The 12,989-nt window shown below is 34.8% G+C and overlaps 1 protein-coding gene across 2 annotated transcripts; it reads right to left on the minus strand.

Moving 5' to 3' along the window:
• Positions 1–1,644: 1,644 nt before the first annotated feature.
• LOC129870337 (FBD-associated F-box protein At4g10400-like) lies at positions 1,645–11,889 on the minus strand. 2 transcript variants are annotated; one of them, XM_055945076.1, is made up of 6 exons: positions 11,758–11,884; positions 10,812–11,672; positions 10,578–10,733; positions 2,395–2,436; positions 2,208–2,249; positions 1,645–2,122 (listed from the first exon to the last, which is right to left on the minus strand). In XM_055945076.1, the coding sequence occupies exons 1-6, from the start codon at positions 11,788–11,790 to the stop codon at positions 1,799–1,801; spliced, it is 1,458 nt and encodes a 485-aa protein (XP_055801051.1). In that variant the 5' UTR covers positions 11,791–11,884; the 3' UTR covers positions 1,645–1,798. The 2 variants fall into 2 exon arrangements, with proteins under 2 accessions (XP_055801051.1, XP_055801052.1); XM_055945077.1 differs by lacking the exon at positions 2,395–2,436 and having other exon boundaries at positions 11,758–11,889.
• Between the last annotated feature and the right edge of the window lie 1,100 nt (positions 11,890–12,989).

Genomic DNA, 12,989 nt, shown 5'->3' on the forward strand with positions numbered 1-12,989 from the left:
AGTCATTGCTCTTATTCTATCAAAAAAGAAGATGTCACATGTATTATCCCAAAAGCAGAAACAAAAACATAGACATTTGTTGCAGGAAGTATATGAAACTGAGCTACTTCATAAACTTTTGAGCAACTCAAAGTGAGGTAAAGATCAGTCCAGTTTAGCCTTTTCAAGCTAAAAGGAACTAAAGATTGAATGAAAAAAATCATAGATTCCAATTGGTAACTACTTAGCTATGTTTCTCAGACTCTAAAAGAATGTCAATATGTGTGTCGGTTTTTTAAAAGTAGTATATTTTTGGAGAATCCGGCATGGGTGCGGCATAGAAAGTGAAAAGTAAGTTACTTGGTGAGTGTCCCATATATATAAGCCACTTGTTTCTCAGTTTTGAAGCAGTAATCTTGATTTAACCTGGAAAATAAGCATGAATTAATGGGTTTCATACTGAAATTTAAAATATTATATAGGTCTCTCTACCCTTGTAAGCATACAACACAATTCACGTGTAATGGATATGTCAAATTTGTATATGAAAACAATATTACCTTATCAATTCAGGAAAAAATATAGCACTACTCCTAAAATTAAGATAAAAGAGAAAAGAGACCTGCACAACATCTAGGAAACATCAGCTACTTCACCAGTTGTTAAACTTTTCTGTCATCATAACACTAGTGAATATGATAATGAGAATTAGCATATTAACATATTTATTTTATCAGACTCTTCATCATAACACAATAGTGTATGGTCAAGCGATCGTTCATATGTGCTAAGACTGTCTATACATGCCAATAGATGACTAAGCAGCTTATTCAAAACCCATTATGCAATATTTAAATCTTGAAAAGTCAAAAAAGCCGAAAAGATATTCTCAGTTTTTTATAAAAGCTTTCTGAATCTAATTTTTTAAGCCAAACAAAGGGAAGAAAATGAGAAAAATAAAGGTTAAACTGTGTCAAAGAGGTAAGACATTCTCCAAATAGAACTATAGAAACAACTATCCTGGAACACTTCCATTATAATACAATCTCAACTTGAAATCCTTCTCAAAGCCATCCAATTATGGGGCATCTAAAATTAATTAGTACATTTCCCTGATTGATAAGTTTAACCTGCAGGAGAAGTTGCTAGTCTAAAATACTTTACCGTGATATAGGTAGAATGGAGAAGGTTTTTGTTGACGGAGTAATCGCGGGTACTATGCGCATTAGTGTAGGCCAAGTGTCGGTTGTGATTTTTCTGAGACAGTTGTAAGTCAATGACTTTTTTGAAGCAGCGTTATATTGATTAATGAGGGCTGCCATGTGGCGGGTTTAGAATCCTCTTTTATTAAATAGAAGAATAAGAATAAGACTATAAGAGTTCATTAATCATTTTGTTGATTAGTATTTTCTTGCTTCTTGAAAGTACTCCAAAACTTCTCCTTATGCTGTAATTTTTAGAATAACAAAAAGTTTGATTACCAAGTTAATGGCTATAGCTCCTGTAGTACATAGGAAATAATAATCTTAGATGTGCCTACGATGGATATGAAAATGTAAAATAAATGAGAAGGCTGATTAATTGGCCGCTCTCAAGTAGAGTCCTGCTATCATAATAAAATGCAGTCGATTAAGATATTAAAATAACATAACATAGCTTTGGAACTCAATAACTCAAACACTTGCATATAATTTCAGTGGTTAAAAAGAGGTGAAAGTTCATCAAAGTACACAAGTTATCCAACCAATTTTCTCTTAAAATAATAAAAACAATTCAAAAGACACAATAAGAGAAGTTATAGTAAATATGCAAATTTAAATCAACTTAATTCTCTTCGAAAAACCATGGCCATATTCAACAATTCAGCTCTGGGGGGTAAATTTGCTTTAAGCTGATGAGCACACTTTCGGATTGCCTTCTTCCACAAGGAGTACGGCCAAAACTCATTATACATGAAATAATCATAATCAGCACAAAGGATCATTCTCTTGAGAGATCCAGCAATTCGCAGCAAATGTGAAGCAAGTTCATAATCACTTGTAGACCCAATAAAACCAACCAACTTCACAACCTTTAGACATTTATGACTAAATGTCATAGCTTCTTGTACTATACGATCAGCAGCGTGCGCTTTAGCCTGGCCCTGCCAAAAAAAAAAACTTGCAATTCTTATAAATTTTAGACCCAAAAGTTTCTGAAAAGAAAAGATTAGCGATGATCAAACATACCTTCTCAAACACGTCATTCAAATCCCCATAACCCCGTACAACCTAAAAATAAAATAAAATATATATATAAGTCATGCTTTTAAAATAAAAATGAGATTGATGCATCAAAGCAAGACAGAGGATAAATATTTTGAACTAATGAATCTCTTGAAAGCTCTATAAACTAGCTAGATAACATTTATCTTACGTGTCTCTTAATGCCATGAGAGAAGAAAGGAAGGAATGTTAACTGCCACAAAGAAGAAAAAGAAGGCATATTAGGAGAATTGTTAAGATGTTCACACCAAGAAATGTGAAGAAAATCAACAAAAAAGATGCAGAGAAAATCATATGATAAAAATAAATACCTAGTGAATAGACTACATCCACTTATCATAACAATAGTTAGAACCTGAATAACAGAGGGAAAAAGAGGAAGAGAAATGGTAATAGGAACAGAAAAATGAAAATACAAAGTTGCTACTGACTTTATGTGCCCCCATCCACACACATGATGATTCGGTAAACCATTACAAGTTACCTGATTGTCTAATAGTCGATTTAGAAGCATCCACCATAAGAATATTACGGTGATATTCAGGCTAACCTGCATACACTTCGGCTATTCCACCGGACCCCTTCATCTCCACACCAGTACAAATACCGACAATTTCCTCACTAAGGCCCTAATTTAGAAATCAAACACGCCAAGTACGTGTGAGAACTATTTTGCAGGGGATTATCGAAAAGTTTGATATTTCTAGCTTTAAAACGTGGTGGATAATGGGTCTACTCATCTTTTCTTATCCAATTAATTCCATACTTGGTTCACTAGTAAAGACTCAAACTAGTGACGTGCATCTACTACACATCCTGAGCTATAATACCTTTTTGTTGTTGAACCAAAGCCCTGGGGCCAAGTGGGCATGGTAACTAGAATTCAATAATTCTAAAGAGTCTCAAACAATATCATGCTGCTTCAAAATGAAGTTTGTCCATTTCAACCTCGGGCCAAGCTTCCCAGCAACTTGAGCTGTGTTTTTATCAGCTAAATTTTTTAGCTTACGTTGATTTTTTTATTTATGAACAGAAGTATGTAACTGAAACTTTTCCTTTTAGAGAAAAAGAAATTCTGGCAGCTAGCTTAGGAAGATGAGAAGAATTCATCTAATTTTGTTACCTCTGCTAGTACTGTATCCTATCCTCCATTGTTCTTATTCCAACTTCATTGACCGCTAGAGTACACTCGAGTCAATGGTAATAATTATATTCATTGACAACTACATTTTTTAATTATTATATTGCATCCGGAGTATTGTGTGATTAGTGATAAGAAGGTACTACCAAAACTTAGAGGCAAATTCTACAGAGTAGGGGTTAGACCAACTATGTTATATGGGGCTGATTGTTGGCTAGTCAAGAACAGTCACATTCGGAAGATGAAAGTTGTGGAGATGAGGATCCTTCGGTGGATGTGTGGACATACTAAGAGAGATGGGATTAAAAAAGAAGATACTCGGAAAAAAAGAGTGGTCTCAATGAAGGACAAGATGCGGGACACGAGGCTGATATGGTTCGGGCATGTGAAGAAGAGATACATGGATGGCCCCAGTACAGAATTGTGAAAGGTTGCCTATGGATGGTTTCAGGAGATGTCGAGGTAGGCTGAAGAAACATTGGGGAGAAGTGATTACACAGGACATGGAACAATTGTAGCTTACCAAGGACGAGACCTTAGATAGGAGATAGTGGGGACATGGATTAGGGTAGAAGGTTATTAGGTAGTAGAGCATTGACTTGCTTATCATTCCTTAGTAATAGTCGTAGTATTTCTCAAATAGTTTCTTGTCCTCCGATTTCTATTACATTCCTACTATCTCTTGTACCTCGATTATTGCACTATTTTGTTGTAGTTATTGCTCCATTTTTTCAGAATGTTTTCATGCTTTCCTTATTATCTGCTTTGACATGTCTTTCCTTGAGACGAGGGTCTTTCGAAAACAGTCTCTCTACCTCCCAAGGTAGGGTAAGGTCTTTGTACACTCTACTCTCCCAAGGCCTCACTTGTGGATTACATTGGGCATGTTTTAAAGAAAAAATACTACCTAAGATTTAAGACATCCAACATGTATGTGTAATAGTTTGTCAATACCTTGCAAAAATATTCTGATGAGCAAACTCTTATTTTTCAAATCCTTTTAGTATAGAAGAAATGGTTGAGGCCTTTTATCTTGTCAAAGGCATCAAGCCAGCTAGGAGAATCTCTCAAAACAGAGATGAAAACTTGAGAGTGAAATCAGAGAACACCATACATAAATATGTTCATAGAACACCAACCACGAGATCAATATTATCCAAAAAGTGGGAAGACTCGAACCAAAATACTAAAAGACCACAATAACCCCATATAGTTGATAGACTATAATGCCCCTAAAAATAGATGAATTATTACTTTATAATTACAAATATACTAATCAACATTCTCCATTTCCTTGCTAACAAAAATATAGAGAACTCGTTCTGATCATAGACCTAGTGCACTTGAGAATGGTGATTGGTCAAATGATCCTTTTTACTTCAAGTTCAAGAACATGTGGTTGCATCAAGAAGAGTTTCAGGACATGGTCCAACAGTAGTGGCAAGGTTATGTGGCTAATGGCTCACCTAATTTCATCCTTTCTCAAAAGCTGAAATATTTGAAGAAAGATCTAGTCACTTGGAATCGGGAGGTCTTTGGTGAACTAAGTACCAGAATTAACAAAGCCATGGAGGAGCACTTGATGCTGGAATAGTCAACAGAAAGGAGAGTCAAAACTCAAGAGGAGAAGAACAATTTAATGCAACTGGAACTGAGATCCAGAAGTTAGCCAAGGATGAAGAAACTTTTTGGGGACAAAAATCAGGGTGCTTCTGGCTGAAAGAAGGAGATAGAAACACTAAATCATCATATTATACTAAAAGTGGGAAGAACGTTAGGTAAAAGTTAGATTACCCTTTTGCCCCTACACTAAATCATAATCTAATTAATTAAATATTAGTAAATAAATTGCTAATTTATTATATAGTCTTAATTACACTTAATTTAAAAGTTGAAAACTTTAAAAAGTTAATTAACAACATTACTACCCCTAGTCGAAATACTAAGTCTATAATATTTTTATACCAAATAGTAAATTTACCTTCTAATAAAGGATATATAAACAACTAAATAGGAAGTCACCACATATAATTAACCAATTTATTACGTTTAATGAGAATTTAAAGAGTTGAAAAAAATATTAATCCAAATGTTCACATTCATCCAATCTATCAGATTGATCTTTTCTTCATCAATTTATTGGTGCATTAAAGAAGAATCTCATAAGTCAAAAACGTACACCTCCTCTTGCTATTTATATTCCAGGCCAAGCCACCATTTCTATGCTTCATGTGTTTTTTTATTTTTCAGCGCACTAATTGTATTTGAAAATAGTATTGTCTTATTTTTTCTAGTTAATTTTCTTCTGCTAGTTATTTATTTTATTTTTGTTTTTTGTTTTTCCATCTGTTTCTGATACCCGCATTGGAGCCCGACTATTCCGGATTCGCGCCGCGTAGGCCTCCATTCAGGGGGAAGCGTTCCCTACCAAGGATTTTTCAATACCCATGACTCGAACCCGAGACCTCTGGTTAAGGGAGGAGCAGCCCGCCCCATCCACTGCACCACATCTATTTATTATTGCAGTAATGAAAATTTAGTCAAGGATATATTATTGCAGCCAAACAGGGAATGAGTTCCTATTAATCTTATAACAAGCTTAAGAAAGTGAGTTGGTTAGAATTAAATTTAATGTTTCATCAATATAATCATATTACTATTTTACATTTTTGTGTATGGTGTTTCATGATTAATTTTTCCCCCCTCATATTTGGTAACTCATAATATTGATAGGTAAAAATTTATCTGCAACGAGTGTTTGGCATTATTCATTTGATACCTTAGAGATAAGCAATATACATGATGCTAAATTATATATATATATATATATATATATATATATATATATATATATATATATATGCAGTGTTTAAAACATTGGTAGTTTTAGATAGATGATTTTATAAATGTGAAACGAGGTCACACGTGCAATGCAAAAGCCTTAGTTGAAAGTTGAATTACGAAAATACCTTATAAAAGTTAAGCGACATTTTCCCTTCTTCTATTTAATTTCTTTTAAGTACATTTAAAGTTTTAGCAAAAAATTAAGCTACAAAATTACTTATCACATTTTACCGTGAACGTTTCTTTTTCTTTCGGTTACATCGTTAGTCTCTTTTCTGATCTTTTAATTGCACTGTGCACATGATGCCAATATCGATCTCTTCATATATTCAGTTATAACTTCATCCGAAAAGTAGAGAGGACTGATCTTCCTTAAATTCCGAAAAAATACTTTATAAACAGACATCATATAAATTCACCATCTCGTTTTTTCAAAGCTCAAATTCAAATTCTTCATAGTCTGGATTTTGATAGAAATAGGTACGATGTAAAGATAAACTAAAGCACACACCAAGGCATTAACAATACAAGATCAATCAATAATTTCAATTAAAGCTTGTCATGGAATGAAAAGAGAAGAAGAAAGGAAACAAGGGTCGCAAAATCTGTAAAAGTTTTAATCTGAAGCTACGTTAACTCTTGTGTAAATGAAAACAGATTCCTTCAGTCCTCTCCCTTTTTGTAATGAAGCCTTTTAAATTTAAATGAGAAAATATTAAGAGTTACAGTTTAAAAAACAATGATTTTGGGGGAATTTTGTATAAACTTCGAAAATAGAAGAATTTGCATGAATGTATGCATAAAGTGGGAAGTATCCATATATGTAGTTAGTAAGAGAGGAAAATGAAAATGAAAGTAAAGAATGAGAAAAAAAGAAAAGGCAAAAATGACTGTATCTTCTTGTTATTACAATATTTATAGATGATAATACCCCATACTATTTATTATTTCTTTATTCTTAAATTTAGAGCAAAAATTCATAACATTAGATTAGTTGTTATATTATCTTAATTAATTTTTTCATATTTCAACATTTCTAATTTTGCAAACAAATATGTAAAAATCAAATTAAAATTTTAACATACATGATTGTGTTTTTATAGAGAAAACATTTAGTAGAATATGTTTAGTCTAGAAGATCATATTTGTAATCTCTTTTTTATTTTTGATGAGAATGTAAGCTCTATATATGAACATATTAACCAATACAAGTTATGACATCTACGAAAACATATTATGCGATAAATAACTATCAACATAAAATTATGCTTCTAGAAACTTTATGAAATATTACGGGACAAACGTGCAACGCACGTTGCCAAAAGCTAGTCTTTCCAAAAAGTGGTCAATTCTCACAGAAGGTACGTTCACATTGATAGGCTACAAGTGGCGAATGATATCATTGAAGACGAAGAACAGGTGAAAGAGACAATTCTTGATTTCTATCAAGATCTGTACACTGAAAATGAGAACGGGAGGACTTCTGCAACTTCTGATGGTTTGGGAAGCCTGAATGCTGAAGAGAAGAGACCCTTCAACATGTTTTTACTAAGGAGAAAGTACTGAATGCTATTTATTTGCGTCCCCTGATAAAAGCCCAGGTCCTGACGGATTCATAATGGCTTTTTATCAGAGATATTCGGGGATTATCAAAAGGGATGTTATAGGAACCCTCAGTCGCTTTCACAGTAATTATCGCATGCTAAGGTCTTTCAATTCTTCTTTTATTGCACTTATTCCCAAAAGAAAAGCTGGAAGTTAACTCAAAGACTTAAGACCTATTAGTCTCATTGGTAGCGTTTACAAGATTGTAGAAAAGGTATTAACTGAAAGACAAAAAAGGTGATTGGGAGGCTGGTCTTTGTTTACCAAAATGACTTTATTAAAGGCAGGCAAATCACTGATGCGGCGCTCATAGCTAATGAAATGTTATATCAAAAAAGTGGTGATTGTGGCCTCCTCTTCAAGATTGACATTGAAAAGCTTTTGACAAACTCAATTGGCATTACCTTATCTCAATTCTAAGGAAAATGGGATTTGGGGAAAGGTGAATCAAATGGATAAAATTCAGCTTCTCTACAGTGAAATATTTTATACTGGTTATCAGAAATCCTATGGGATTTTTCTCCCCGATGAGGGGAATCAGGCAAGGGGATCCTTTATCTCCCATCCTTTTCATATTGGCAATGGAGGGTCTTAGAAAATTATTGGAGAGGACCAAATAATTGCAATGGTTAAAAGGTTGGATGTTGGCAGAGACCCAAGCAGTTCAGTCTCCATCTCGCAACTTTTATTTGCTGATGACACTCTTACCTTCTGTAGTGCAGAGAAAGCTCAAGTTCAGTACCTGAATATCACCCTCATGCTCTTTGAGGCTATGTCAGGACTCCACATTAACATGTCCAAAAGCATCATCTATCCGGTTAATGAGGTTTCAAACCTGGAGGAATCGGCTGAAATTATGTTTTGTCATATTGGTTCCTTCCCCACTACTTACCAGTGTTATCGAAGCTGCCCTTAAGCCCTGAAGTGAAGCTCAAAATGTGTTGAGCATTTCGCCTCGCTTAATGTGCACTTTAGTATCGTCATCAAGGTTCTAAGGCATACTTTCCTTGCCAATGAACCTCTTCTGAAGAGACGACACTATAAAATTGATATTTCACTTAATCGTAATTATTTATTCAATTTCTTTGTTTGTATATTTGTCATTCATGCTTATAAATTATAAGTCTTGGACAAAACATAAATATTTGCATTTTCTCTTCCTTTGGGCCTTTCTTTTATTTAAAGCCCACGCTTTATTTCCATTTTCGCTTAAAGCCGCAACAGACCTTAGTTTTTTTGCGCTTTTTTTCTTTTAATAACACTGCTACTTATTTGGACCTTCCTCCAGGTGCTATCCACAAGGCTGTTGAGATCTGGGATGTGGTAATTGAAAATTTTGAGAAAAGATTTGCATCCTGGCAGCAACAACAGCTGTCTTGGAGGCAGAGTAACACTTATTAGCAGTGTTTTAGACAGTATCCCTACCTACTTTATGTCCCTATTTCTTATTGCAGGCATGGTGCAGAAACACCTTGACAGGATCAGGTCTTTTTTATAGGAAGTGAATAGTAGGACTCACAAATTTCACTTAGTCAAATGGCCCAAAATCACCCTCCCTAAAAGTCTTCATGGCCTAGGTGTTAAGGTTCTAGCACTCCACAATTAATGCATATTAATGAAATGGCTTTGGAGATATAACCAAAAAGATGTTGGTCTTTGGAAGGAAGTTGTGCAAACTACGCATGGTTTCACCAACCACAGTTGTACCAAAGTGGCTGGGACACCTCATGGAACAGGGCTATGGAAGGGTATCAGGCTCTTATGGATGCCTTCTCACTCAGCACATCTCTTCAGGCTGGAAATAGGGAGCATATACTGTTTTGGAAGGACAAATGGTTAGGTATCAATCCTCTGAAGGATACCTACCCAAGACTGTCCTCACTAGCTACCAACCCAGACTTCACTATTGTTTTCCTCATTGTTTTCTTCTTCTTTAACTTGAGTTTAATGCACTTGAGCCAAGGTTCTTTCGGAAATAGCCTATCTACCTCCACGAGGTAGTGGTGTGTACACTTGACCCTCCACAAACCCCACTTAGTGGGATTTCACTAGGTATGTTGTTGCTGTTGTAAAGTTCCACCAAAATATCTTGCTTTGTGTGGTTGCTGCCAGAGAAGTTGCCCTCACACTGGACAATATGATCAAGAGGTGGAAGATTTTGTGTTCTAGATGCTTTATGTGTAAAGAAATTACGGAGACAGTGAATCACTCCTTCATACACTGCAAATTCATAGGCATGATATGGAGTATCATTCTAAACCTTAAGGGCATAGCATGGACCATGCCAGGGAAGATTTCCGAAGTTCTAAGAAGTTGGGAGGAGGTAGGTCCACTAGCCAAGAACAGAAGTAGATGGAGACTCATTCCTCCTTGCATCTGGTAGACAGTGTGGAAGGAGAGAAATTCCAGGTGCTATGAGGATAGAGAATAATGTGCAGAAGATTAAGCTGAATTATATCTTACAGTTGTGTTTTTGGTGTAATTAGATTTACACTAATGATACTATGTCTATCATTGATGTCCTTGATTCATTATAGATAGAGATAGAAGCGTTTCAGAGTTCTTATGTAAATATAGTTTCAGTATTACCCAAATATTGTTTTTGGATATAATATAAAGTTACCATTCTCAAAAAAAATCTACTAATTGATATGGTTGTACACGCGCATGTAATAAACTTGAATGGGTAAACCATCATTATTTGATCAAACATATAACTTATATATGGCAAGAAGAATGTTTACCCGGATGGTTAATCTGGACAAATGAGGAGAACATTTGATCAAGAATACGAAGAAGCAAAGGCCATCACCAAACTTTATGGTGATATCTAATTTCAGCTTTTTCAGATGGCAGAGTTGATGAAATTCATTGGGAATCACCTTGCATAAGGAAGATATCTGACAAGATTGAAGTGATTTATGTTAGCAATTTATTTGAATACAAAATTCAAGCGAGGACAAGAAGGGGAATACAACCGTGGAAGACACTTCCAGTTTAAGCCTCTTCAGGTTGCTGCAATAGATTGAATGCATGGGAGCATTCATCATAAAATAATAGGCATATAATCCTCCAATAGTTAGCTCAGATAGGCGGGGAACAACTCCCTTAAAAGGCACGTTTTTGATAGAGCGTCCAATGTATGTAAACGACACGAGATTCGGAGCACGAACCTTTGTACCCGTCAGACGTTTACAATGAGATATTTCCATGGACTTTAACTTAGGTAATGAACGAGTAACCTTCAAATAACCGAGATACTCTGAGCGTGAAATACACACTTGCTCCAGCAAGGGACAGTTGGATAAAATGAATTCAGCAACTTCTTGTGCTATCTCAACACTAACAAATCGAAGAGATTTAAGAGTCTTGAGAGTTGTCATCAACTTGACCTCACCTCCGGAAATAGACAAGAGCTTTTGCACATGAGGAATGGTATAATTAAAATCATCTCTTGCATGCCCTCTCCCTAACAAGTCTAATTCAAACACCTTGACTTGTTTTCCTATGGCAAAATCAATCCAGGCATCAATAGCATAGTCGATTTTGTGTTTCTCTCCTTCTCTTACACAAGGTATTGGGCAGTTAAAACAAACTTTGAACTGGTGTATAGATGGAGAGTGATGCAATTTCAAGACTTGGTTAATTGAAGATACAAACCTTTCGGTTAGTCGCATAGTATAAACCTTGTCATTAAAGAAGTGAAGACTGCAATGTGTATGCTTCCATAAGTATCTCCATCGGTGTGAGAGAATAGAGGTGCGTGCTGCCTCGTGGAAGTTCAAACAGGAAAGAATGGCAATAAGCATCTCATCAGGTAAGTTGTTAATCCTGCAATTCTGTGGCACCAAAAAAAAATTGAGGATTGGATGGGAGTAGTGAGTAGAATAAAATTGATTGAAAAATTAATTATAAGCATCTTACTTTCTGACGCTTGGTACAGCGACGAACATCCATCGCACTGTTCACAAAAGACGGGAGAATATATCACAATAGACAAGAGAAATTTAGGAAGGGGAAACGTGAAGAAGATGAAATTTATGGAAGAGAGGAGAAAAAAGTAATATAAGGGATGACCGGTTAAGCCGGTGAATAAGGAGGAGTTGTAAGCGTTATGGGCACCGATTGGTATTTAAAATAAAAAAGGAAAAGATGGAATACAGCTGTAAACAGGACATGCGTCATAAAAAAAGATACGCTGATTTACACAATAACAGATGGAGTGGTGTAGGCTGCTGTTTTCAGTTTTAGGGAGACTGTTCCTCCTTTTTTTCTATAATATAACCCAAACGAGATTTGTTTGGTTGTAATGCAAAAAAAAAAAAAAAAAAAACGTTAGAAATGTAACGCATTCAGAAGTTGTTACCTCGTTATTTTGGACATCGCGATTATTAAAAAAATAAATACTAGGACTCAACATGATAGCGAAAAACGTTGAATGATCTTATATTACAAGTGTTACATTAATCTAACTGCATAAGGGGAATTATTTGGCAGTTCAAATAAGTTAAAGAAGGATGAAAATTCTCTATAGATTTACAAAGTTTTATTTATTTATTGAAGAAAGGAAATAAAGGAAGTGAGGTAGTAATTAAAATCATGAGTCACAGTTTTATTTAATTTATAAATTTATTACTAAATAAGCTGAAAAGATCACAAATATCAACCAATAGTTAAATCACATGACCTACTAACTAAAATCAACCAACAGTTAAATTACATGACCTACTAACCAAAATCAACCAATACTTTTGTTTCAGATTTGGAAATTGAATAATAAGAAGATGACAAAATAAGAAAAACTTAATTTGAAATTTGATGCTAACCAAAATATAAGAGAGGGAATACCACGAGCGAGCCAAGCTAATGAGAGAAAGGGCTTTCTTTTGCTACCTCCTATTGTTTTTGGGTTTAAAAAAAAATACATGAGAATTTCTTTTTTTAATATTCAACACACCCGATAATATGTTAAGTGTTATGAAAGGACCAAATGTACGGGATGTTCCCTTGTGGGATCCACTTAAAAATAAAATATTGAAGCCGTTTGGATTGGCTTATAAATTGTTTATAACTTTTTTGAGTGTTTGACTGATCAACTTAAAGACATTTTATGCTTAAAACAAGCCCCAATAAATAGTTGGGTTTATTTGAATGAA

This window comes from Solanum dulcamara, chromosome 10 (genome assembly GCF_947179165.1).
Source record: "Solanum dulcamara chromosome 10, daSolDulc1.2, whole genome shotgun sequence".
NCBI classification, from domain to species: domain Eukaryota; kingdom Viridiplantae; phylum Streptophyta; class Magnoliopsida; order Solanales; family Solanaceae; genus Solanum; species Solanum dulcamara.

What these genes read in the sequence shown, in the direction of transcription:
- LOC129870337 (XM_055945076.1), bottom strand. Translation starts at nt 11,790, where the DNA reads ATGGATGTTCGTCGCTGTACCAAGCGTCAGAAA. An exon ending in TGTCCAGATTAACCATCCGG is followed by an intron (nt 2,437 to 10,577) that starts GTAAACATTCTT and finishes TCTTTGTGGCAG; the next exon opens with TTAACATTCCTTCCTTTCTT. An exon ending in CTCATGGCATTAAGAGACAC is followed by an intron (nt 2,250 to 2,394) that starts GTAAGATAAATG and finishes TTTTATTTTTAG; the next exon opens with GTTGTACGGGGTTATGGGGA.